The 10,000-nt window shown below is 45.1% G+C and overlaps 2 protein-coding genes across 8 annotated transcripts in view; both read right to left on the reverse strand.

The window, feature by feature from the left end:
* stimate (STIM activating enhance) overlaps positions 1-5,241 on the reverse strand; it is an 11,532-nt gene extending 6,291 nt beyond the window's left edge. For all 3 annotated transcript variants that reach the window (XR_012925441.1, XR_012925442.1, XM_076014393.1), the window contains exons 1-7: positions 4,236-5,241; positions 2,315-2,363; positions 2,118-2,213; positions 1,897-2,018; positions 1,519-1,631; positions 1,240-1,317; positions 866-1,009 (exon numbers count right to left, since the gene is read on the reverse strand). Coding sequence is in view for 1 of the 3 variants with exons in the window: in XM_076014393.1 (XP_075870508.1) it covers positions 866-1,009; positions 1,240-1,317; positions 1,519-1,631; positions 1,897-2,018; positions 2,118-2,213; positions 2,315-2,363; positions 4,236-4,479 (846 nt within the window). In the remaining 2 variants the exon portion in view is untranslated. The remainder of the gene's footprint in view (positions 1-865; positions 1,010-1,239; positions 1,318-1,518; positions 1,632-1,896; positions 2,019-2,117; positions 2,214-2,314; positions 2,364-4,235) is intronic.
* Positions 5,242-5,352: 111 nt separating this feature from the next.
* Positions 5,353-10,000, reverse strand: part of sfmbt1 (Scm like with four mbt domains 1) — an 18,336-nt gene continuing 13,688 nt past the window's right edge. For 4 of the 5 annotated variants that reach the window (XM_076014390.1, XM_076014387.1, XM_076014389.1 and 1 more), the window contains exons 15-21: positions 9,938-10,000; positions 9,427-9,536; positions 9,038-9,213; positions 8,096-8,274; positions 7,765-7,989; positions 7,097-7,225; positions 5,353-6,944 (exon numbers count right to left, since the gene is read on the reverse strand). The exon at positions 9,938-10,000 is cut by the window's right edge and continues 77 nt beyond it. In XM_076014390.1, the coding sequence (XP_075870505.1) occupies positions 6,804-6,944; positions 7,097-7,225; positions 7,765-7,989; positions 8,096-8,274; positions 9,038-9,213; positions 9,427-9,536; positions 9,938-10,000 (1,023 nt within the window). In that variant the 3' untranslated portion in view covers positions 5,353-6,803. The remainder of the gene's footprint in view (positions 6,945-7,096; positions 7,226-7,764; positions 7,990-8,095; positions 8,275-9,037; positions 9,214-9,426; positions 9,537-9,937) is intronic. The other variant, XM_076014391.1, reaches the window with a different exon arrangement.

Below are 10,000 nucleotides of genomic sequence, written 5' to 3' on the forward strand. Positions count from 1 at the left end.
GGCAACAAGAGGGGGGCGGTTTGGTTAATGTACAACCACAGAGTCAATGAAGGATTCAGTTAGGAGAAGTGCCTGATGATCTAGTGGTTAACAGCTCTCCAAACACAGTCACACAACATGCTCACGCCCTTCAAAATGTGCCTCTACTTGACAGCGATGACGACTTAATGTAAAAGAGATTGCTAGCATGTCACGTGTGGCACAGAGGTTCGTGTTAACAGACAAACTGGACGCCAGGCACCTGTAGCATTTGCAGGACGGGATGTGTTCCTTTTATGTTAAAAGATATACTGACAAAATTAATCAAAAGAAGAAGGAGAAGAAAAATACCCAGGAAGCATAAAAAATATTTGGTAAACTGAAAACTAACAAATCATTTTGAAATAATTTTTATTAATTTGTTAATATCCAACCTGGCGTTCAGCTGCCCGCTGAAACCGCTTTGTTGGACCTTCCACATGTGCCGAAAAGGTTACAGATGCAAAGCACTCTCAGACAATAGAATAAAAATAAATATAAACTAAAAATAAACTTTTCACTAACCTGGGCAAGGCATCAGTGCCCTTTGTGACTTCACACAACGGTCGGACTGATAGAACTGTGTGTTAACTGGGCTTAGACTGGACTTTCCTCATTTTTGTGGATTCTTATTTCGCAGATTGTCAGAGAGACACGTTATTGTTAGAAATCACTGGTGAGGTGAATTTTTTGCCCGATGTCAGGACCTTTATCAAGAATGCACTCCGACTCTTCTTGAATGTTCACATGACTGAAAAAACGCTATTTCTGACACTTTTAAAAACTGCTTTGTCGCAGTCTTTCACTCCCGCCAGCATCCCGCAGTCACACAGTGGCACTCACTCACCTCCGACTCCGAGTCATCGTGGGACATTGCTCGTCTGTAGCGCACCTTGCTGTTGCCCCGGGAGTCCTCCTCCCTCTCCTCCTGCTTAGCTTTTGTTCTGTGCTTCTTCATGAGGAAATTATCGACCACCCAGAACATTAGGGCCTGAAGAGAACAGAACAGAATTTCTAATACCTCCTGGTATTTTTCTCCGCGAGGCTTTTGATAACGACACACTCTGGCAGCACCGATCACACCTGGACACTAAAGAATTTAATGACAGCGCTGATTTTTGTCGTTTCAACGATGCATTTTTTAAAATTTATTTGTATTTTTTTTGCAGCATCCTCAGAGAATTAGCGTGCAGGAGGAACAGGCTCAGACGGTAGACTTACATTGACGAAGAACGGGACGATGAGCATGACGATGGCCAGCTCCAGATCGGGGTTCTCTATAGGGTTGAGGAGGGCCAGCTGTGGAGCGTGCACACACACACACACACACACACACACACACACACACACACACACACACACACACACACACGAAAAGTTACAAACATCTAGACCAACACAGTTTGAAATTGGAACACGTGGTGAAGAGATTTGTGGGAATTATGTGCACAAATGTCTACTGCAGTCTTATTAGATCTTTTCAAAATGAGCTTTTCTGACCTTCTTCCACTCTGGGATGAGGAGGACGAGCATGATCAAGACTTTCTCAAACATCATGATGAGGATGTATAGAATACACTGGCCCAGCCACGCTGTGCACTGGACTGGCTCTCCTACACACACAAGCACACGCACACACACACAAAGACAAAGTCCTTCTTAAAAAAAATCTGCTTAGGTCAGGTAGCAGCAGTTGCACTGATTGTTATCATGGTTCCCTGCTTCAAAGTCATGTAAGTCATCTTAGTGCAAAAAGTGCCAATGTAAAAGAAAAAATAATAATACAAAAAAAAAAAGAGGCGGCGCTGGAACAGCAGCCACTGTCCTCCCTCCGTTTGCCATCACGGGCGTTTGGTCAGTCCAATACGTGACACTCACCGTACTCGCCAAAGCGCAGAGATTCCCACTGCCTCCACTCCACAATAGCGCTGACGGCTCTCACCCCAGCGTAGATGAACAACATTCCCAGAGAGGCGTCCAAAAGGAAGTTAATGAGGTATCTAGAGGAGACAGACACAAGGCTGAAAGTGAGAAAGCACTGGCAGCTTAAAGTGCTTTTTGTTTGTTTGTTTTCTTAATATAGCACAGGATGGACTCACAGTGAGCACGGGTCCTGCTCTGTGAGGTCAGACAAGTACACGTTAGCAAAGTGGATGAAGAGCATCCCGATGGCCTGCTTGGAGGTGTCCAGGAACCTGCGGGACAGACAGACAGACAGACAGGCAGGCAGACAGCAGGGTCGTTTAGTCACCCGCCGACGCAGAGAAGTGGACTGACCCTCGCAGAGTCGTCTTACCAGATCCTCCAGGGCCGCCGCTCATGTTTGGGCTCCCTGAAGCGCTTCACTGTGGAGGAAAGGGGAGAGCAACATGAAGACAGGTGCACTTTGCCACACATCACTCACGTAACCACGACAGGAGGACATGAGCAGATGTGGTTCAGTTTGTGTTTGCACTGGCGTATGACTTCCCCTTAGTGAGTTTCAGCAAAAGCACTGTTAAAATACGGGAACTGCCAGTGCACAAGCGCTGGAGGCAGAACCAGAGGCCAGAAACACAGTGCTGAATGTGCAAACTCCAGATGTAGAGGCGGACGTGATCGCTTGCTTTGAGTTTCCCACCAGTTAAAAGTCTGTTTGTTCAAATCTCTTTAAAAATTTAAGAATTTAAAATTTTGTTTCCTTGTTCAGAATAAAACGTTTGTGGTGTCACAATCTGCAGTTTTCTCATTTGTTCATCAGCAATATTTAAATTCTGCAGAGTCTCAGACAGCTATTTTACTCCTGGCAGTGTTTGTTTGCTCTATGCGAACTGGCTGAGAGGATTCTGCACGACGACTCGACGTGGTCAGCAGTGACATGTCCAACACCAATAGAGCCCTGCTTGTTCCTCACAATAGTGGCTTGTTTTTCTTGATTTCCATTCCGCCCTCCAATAGTTTCACAACTGCTGCAATGAGTTCATACTGTGCAACACTTTAAAATTACTGATTTACTTCAAAGGTTAGAGATGAATTACCACAACACACAAGGTTCTAAATCCACACAGCGTTAAAATCTTCAGCGTTTCTTTTTGTGTTGTCATGCTGGAAAGTTATACTTGATGAGGTGACCTCAGTTGTTTTTCTTTCTTTTTTTCTAACTTGGAGCACAAGTGTGACTTCAGGCCGTACACACCCTGCATACAGCTGGGTGGGTGAGAACTCAAGGCATAGGGCAAGCCGTTCCGCCTCGAGCAAAGAGAAAACAAAGTAGAAAAAACCCCAACCCCTATGGGGGACCTAGCATTCTGAAATGCATTTCACTTAATTCACAGCCGTGCAAAACAACAGAATCTAAATGTTTGTAGCAGTTGTGCAGCAGATGGAATCCTGCAGAGTACAGGTCACACTGAGCAAACTTTTGTCGCCCTTTCTGTTCACATTGGTGTCGGAATGTCGTGGGACATGTGATTGGCGGTTGCATGGTGACACAGACTGTGGCAACCAAACAGGGAGCCGGTCTCGGTTTCTTTTGCCAGAGACGTCTGCTGTGATTTAGGGTGGCTCCTGAACTCACTGAAAATGAAAATGAATGTAAAGAAAGCGGATTGGCCAGAAACCAATCAGCATTTTTGGGGTTGTTGTGGTCGAAACAGGAAGTCGCTGCTGATGCTGCAAAGTGGAAGGAAGACTGAGAAGAAACTGAATAATATGAGTGCCAGCGCCAGGGTTCCTCCATTGGCAACATTTATTTCTTAAGGGCTTGCTACTTGGGACCCATTACAGTAAGGAACCCCACCTGGTTTAATAGTTTATCAGGAGCTTTTGCAGTGAGTACAATGACATGTGCTGAGAAGATAGAGTTTCTTAAGGGACTGTCCCTTCAAGTAAAAGTGTTTTGATTGATACTATTTTAATTTCTCTTACCGCTGGGCACAAATGTAAGAAATAGCAAAGCACACATTTAACCCGCTTATTTATTTGTATTTCATTTTTTTTTTTTTTAAAGCAAAGCAATACTGCAGCTGCCAACTAGAATCCTCTGCAGAAAGTTGTACTGTTGGTGTATCACAGCGGTTTGCCCTTTCCTGTAACCCACCCGTGTCAGCGATCAATAACGCAGCTGATTAAGCGAGGGACCCTATTGGACAGAGAACGCGTTCCACCGAGCAGCTGGAGTCAGATATCCGAGACGGAGCCGAACAAAAAAAAAAAAACCTCTGATAACAAACACTCACACATCAGCGTGCTGAAAGCCACCATGGCGAGGAGCCCCTGCAGGAAAATCCCAAAGGAGTCCATGAGGGCGCCGTTCTCGCAGCCCCGGTTGTCGGTGCCCTGCGTCGGGCTGGAGGACACCGACGTGTTGTTGGTGGTGGTGGAGGAGCCGGCGGGAATCAGCGCCGCTCCACCTCCACCTCCACCTGTCAGCGCCACGTCCTGCAGCTGCGGCAGCATGTTGACACCGCTGACAGCATCCATGTGGCCGAGAGGGAGAGTCGAGGAGAGGAGGAGAGAAGGAGGAGGAGAAAAACCACAGTCGCCTGAACGCACTCCGACCGTGTGTCTGGCCCTCAAGTCTTCTGCTGCAGATGTTGGTCAGCTAATCGATACGTCGAGTCGGAGCGCGTTCGCTTGAAGATGGAGGCACCCTTTGACGTCCCAACATACAGTCATTCTCCTTCAGACGCCCATACATACAGTCGTGGAGGTTTGAAGGGGGGGTAAAGAAACGTCACTTAAAAGAAGTGACCGGCGGCGTTTGAACGCATTAGAGGCCGAGATGAAACGTCGAGAGACGATTTAAAGGGTCAGTGTATCGGCGAAAAGCTCCTGCTGACTTGGCTACTGGGGGGGAATCAATAAGCCGGCTTTTGATGTTTCATGCCGCGTCTCAAGCTAACATGTGCTCTACAAACTTATTATGGCTGTGTCGTTGCGCCGGGAGTATAGAGGCCATCGGAATTTATCGAAAGTAGCGCGGCTTGGGGGAAACAGGAGGAGATGCGGGGACTGAACGCTCTCCGAGACTAGCTAGCATCCAAGCTAACGACTCAGCAAAGCATGTCTACTTTCGAACGCTCCAACTACCTGCACATTTGTTTCACCTTAAATTCACTAAATGAATAAAAAGCAACTCCTACGTTATGGCCAATGCCTCCGTTGAAGTATTTTGCCAAGAATAAGAGATGTTGCAGGTCGCGTCTCGCCTTCAACCCAGCTGTGCTTCCCAACCCCAGCAGCAGTGCCCACTCATGTTGACAGACGTCGTGTCATGTGACCTGGGGTTACCCCACGCCCCCATCGAAATGACTCATGGGAAATGTAGGACATAAAGCAAAGTGGACGAGAGACTGTAACGTTACCATTTTATTTGCAGCTTTCGCTTTACAACGACGCTGGTAACAAACATGGAAATAAAAAGGCTCCCCCGTTGCACCGCGGGAGGCGGAAGCGATAGCAAATTTGAAAAAAGATTTGAACGAACAGAACCGAAAGGCTTTTTACTCACAGAAACGAAGCACAGTACAGTAGGTCACTCTACAGGAAATCAAGAATTAATAAAAAGAAAGATCCATTTACAAACGCCTTCGAGAATATCATTCCTTAATACTGCCAATGTTTGGTTTTTTTAAGTTAACTTTTTAAAAAATAATTTCCCTCAATTATATGCAACATTTAAAATAAACAATTGTACCAACCAATGTGAGAAAATTTAGGCTTGTTTTGTGCAAATATTTGTGGAAATTTAGGGCAATTAACAGATTTCTTAAGAAGAAAGTTAGTAATTGCTCCATATATTTTTTTTTCACCCTGTTGCACTAGAAGATATTTGATTATATACAATATATACAAAACACACTGTCATATTTGCATAACCCTATACAGCGCATGGCATCAGTTGTGCTTGCATGGATCCTTGCAATGTAAACATGTACAATCTTGAACTAAGAAAACAATTTGATCTTTTGAAATCATTCTTCTGCAAATGTCATTCTTTAACTGGATAATACATTTAAAACAGTACCTAACGACTAATGTTCAAGTTATTGATGGCTTTCAAATATAAGTATACTGACAGATTTTTTTTTTTTTAAACATATAACCTGTTCTCTTGAATAGTTTTTGTATTTACTGATGTGCGATGATACCTTTAAGGTTAGAACAAAACTTAATGAAACAAGAAACTCCTGCCACTGATATTGTTTTGAAGTGCTCAAGAGTGAGTCAACAAATGCTGAAACAAGACGTCAGCCTAAAATGACCAAAATAAGGAGGCAAGGCCTGTCCATATTTGCTGATAGGAAAAGGTGACTGAGCGGCAATTCATCGGTGACAGCGTCTGCTGACTGATCGTCCAGTGTGAGGGATGGGCACTGTATTTCATTTAGCAAGTGGAATTAAAGGAAAAAAAAATCAAAGAAAATCTAGAAGAAATACATAAAATGCCTAAAATGTCAGGCTGATGAAATTATATTGCATTTGTCTTGGCAAAACATGCAAAAATCAATACTATTTCTGCACATACGTACAGTTTAAAATGCCTAAAAAAAAACAAACTTGAGAACAAGCAAAGTGTTGGACCCTCAGCAGATGAGCTTCTCCTTTTATGCCCCCCTTGAATTAAAACAAAACTATAAAAAAAAAAGAGAAAAAAACGACCCATTTCATGTCCTTATTTATCCAACACCATGTGGTGCAGGAATGCCCAGTGTAAGAAAGTCACCATGGGTAAAATACAGTGTGTTTCACAGGATTAATACACAGAATTGGATGTAGCTTTTGTCCATGTCCTCCCACACCAGCTACGTAGCAAACTGTTGGTAGAACGCCAGCTTGACCCTCTCGATGTGGTGGCATAGCTTGATGGCTGGTCCCAGCTTCAGGTCCATACACTCCTGCACGGTGGGGAGGTTCAGCAGCAACAGCGCCTGTCCGTCAATCTCCTACGTAAACAATCATTCACACATAGACACCGTGTCAAGAGTTAGTTTCACTTCAACCGCCCAGCGGCCGTGGGGTTTTTTTTGTTCGGCACCATGGATACAACGCGAGCGGATAATGCACTTATTACAGTCTACTGCTGCTTTCATGTTACCTGATCCAGGAAAATCCGTGCGAGAGGTGCACAGTCGGTGGTCCGGATGAAACGAACCACATCAGTAACGCTCCACTCCAACGGGCTGGTGTCCAAGCACAACTTCTGAGGCGGCTCCGTCTTTGAGGTCTATAAACACGCAGACAAACAGGAGTCACACAGAAGACAAGCAGCTTATTTTAACCCTTTAGTCCGGTGCTGAGTAGTGGTAGAAATCCCAACCCCAACAACTCTATGATCATTTGTGCAGCACCTGCTCCGTGCATAAGTAATAATAACAAAAATAATAACTTTATTTGTATTGCAGCTTTCTTAACATTGTTACAAAGTGCATACACAGGCATAAAAATACAGTTAAAAAATGAGTCAATAAATAAAAAAGAAGAAATAAGAGCACAGATGGAGCAAGATCGGCATACGCCATGTGTCGGTCATTGCAGTGTTCACACATCTTACAAAAAATGTGACATGTAATATGAAAAATTATAATCATAACTGAGTTAGTACCAGAATATTGCTTTACAAAGTAAATGTAAACTCTATTAACCTCTATAAAGCAGGAATTATTAAGTAATAGACATTCTCATACGCCTGTTAAATCAGAAAACACATTTTTCCATGAACTGAAGAATGAAAATGCACCCTTACTTTTCCCAAGTCCCTCTTACCTTTGGTGACGGAGGGCGATTCTCATCGTCGGAGAACGAAGGCGAGCGAGGTTTCCGTCGCCGCCGCGTGGGCCTGGGCGTCGCTGGTGGGGAGGGAGACGGCGTGGTGGGCTGCGACTTCCCGAAAGACTGTTCCGAGTCTTCCTGGAGGTCGTCAGGGAGCTCTGAACCGGAGTCCTCAGTGAGAGAGTCTTCCTCGTCCAGGTCCTCCTCCTCGCCGCTGCCCTGTGAGCCGCAGGCAACAACCAGGAGTCCATTTAAACAGTCAGGCAAAAACAAAAAGTCAATGAGGAACTGGATGAAACACACATGGTGCACATAGAACACGCACCTGTGGCGAACCAGCGGGCGTGTTGTCCACCGAGGCCGAGGAGCGTCTCTTCTTGTGGACAAAAAGCTGCTTCCTCCTCTTCCTCCTCCGGCCGCGCCTCTTCACCCCGCCTTCCAGGTTGGAGTGTCCCCCTGGTGGACGGCCAACGCGTTTACTCTTCTTCTTTCCACAGTAATATGCTGGTGACATGACGACAGGCTTATAGTCTAAAACTGTAGTCCAATTTGTTGCATTAATGCCCATCAATCTCCATCCACCGTTTCCACGTGATGGAGATTGATGAAAATTAATCCGTCCAATTTCAGAATTGAGCTCGTCTGTGGAGGATACATGCCGTGTGTAGTGGCATGAAACCCTAAAATCAAAGTGATATTTGTTTGTTGCCTTCGGATTGCATCAGACTATCAACCTCAAGTCGACAGCGCGGCATCAAGTCAACAAGCCAACAAGATGAAAGAGGCACATCCAAACTCACACACTGAAACCAGAATCGCTGCTCATCCCCTTGAATGATGGTTATGGCATTGCATTATAATGTTGTAATTACATGAGCAATTACTTATCTAGTCACTAGCTGCGTTTCCATCGCAGTTTTTCACAATAAAAACAATATCTCTAACGTCAAAACCTTTGTCGCGATATATCGGAGGTTTTTCAAACTTTAGGTTTCTATTACCAGTTTTTTATTGTGATATTTTTTTTTTGATATTTTTTTTTTATTGTGAGGTTTTGCGCAATTCTAAGGGTAATGGAAACGCAGCTATTGATGTTTCATTTCAATGAGCAACAACCGACCCGATGCAGCAGGGAAAAAAAGAAAAGTTTCCCGAAAACAGGAAACAAGCTTTGATATTTAATCACCCCAAATTAGAGCCATCAGTTTGTATTAGCACCTGTCAAGAGCAAGCAGATGACTCGAGGAATCATCTGCAAACCACTTACTGTATTTGGTCTTGGTGAGGACAGAGCAGTTCTCAGAGCAGCGGTCCAGAACCATACGAGGTCCGAACAGGTTCGGACAACACTCGAGCTTGATGCAGGTTTTCCTGCAGAATTCTGCGACGCGGTCAGCGGTGCGAACTACTTCCACAGTGGCTCGGTAGCTCTTCCCCTTGTACCTGGCATTTGAAGCAAGGTTGAACAGTGAGTAAAGAGCAATGGATGCAAAGCACGCCTATAATGGGACGCGAGTGGCACGGAAACGTTTTGCTTGCACTCCTGCACTCTGACACTGGGTCTGGTGCGGGACGTGTCCTTAAAGAGGGCAGCTGTGAGCACTTGGCCAGCAGGTCTTTCTGTACAGCTAAGAATTTAATAGCTTTTCTCCTCACTTGGCTTTGAGTGTCTCTCCGTAGCCTTGCCAGCGGCTCTCCTGGTCCAGCTGCAGCTCTCGCAGCACGCGGCTGGGCTTGTACGCCGAGTTTATCAGCAAAGTCAATACCTGGACGAGAGACAAGCACAGAGTTGCAGCGTTCAAAAGGTTATCTTCAGGGCTGGGGGTTGTGTTATTTACTTTTTCTGCGCACACTGGTGGTTCCAAGCCCTCATTACCACACAAAGCTGTTTTTCAGTTATTACAAATGTCCTCGCGAAGGCATCCCCAAGAGCAAATATTCAAGGCTGGAGCAGAAAAAAACAAAAAAACAAAACAAAAAAAAGTCTCTCCACAGCTCATTATTAGTGTTTGTGTTGTTGACCTTGTTTGTTCAATTTGCATTACTGGTTTTAAATGATGAGGAAAACTCCCACGATGCCACGCTACTAATTGTTGTTATGGAGACAGACTGCAGACAGACTCGCCTGCCCGCCGTCCTTCCCCGCCTCCCCCATTTCCCCTCTCACCTCTTTGAGTACGAGGACACAGTTCCCCGGGCCGATGAACTGAGGGAGCTCAGCGATGCGACC

This window comes from Nelusetta ayraudi, unplaced genomic scaffold (assembly GCF_046127955.1).
Source record: "Nelusetta ayraudi isolate G7.1 ecotype Tasmania unplaced genomic scaffold, CSIRO-AGI_Nayr_v1 ptg000168l, whole genome shotgun sequence".
In the NCBI taxonomy this organism is placed as follows: Eukaryota; Metazoa; Chordata; class Actinopteri; order Tetraodontiformes; family Monacanthidae; genus Nelusetta; species Nelusetta ayraudi.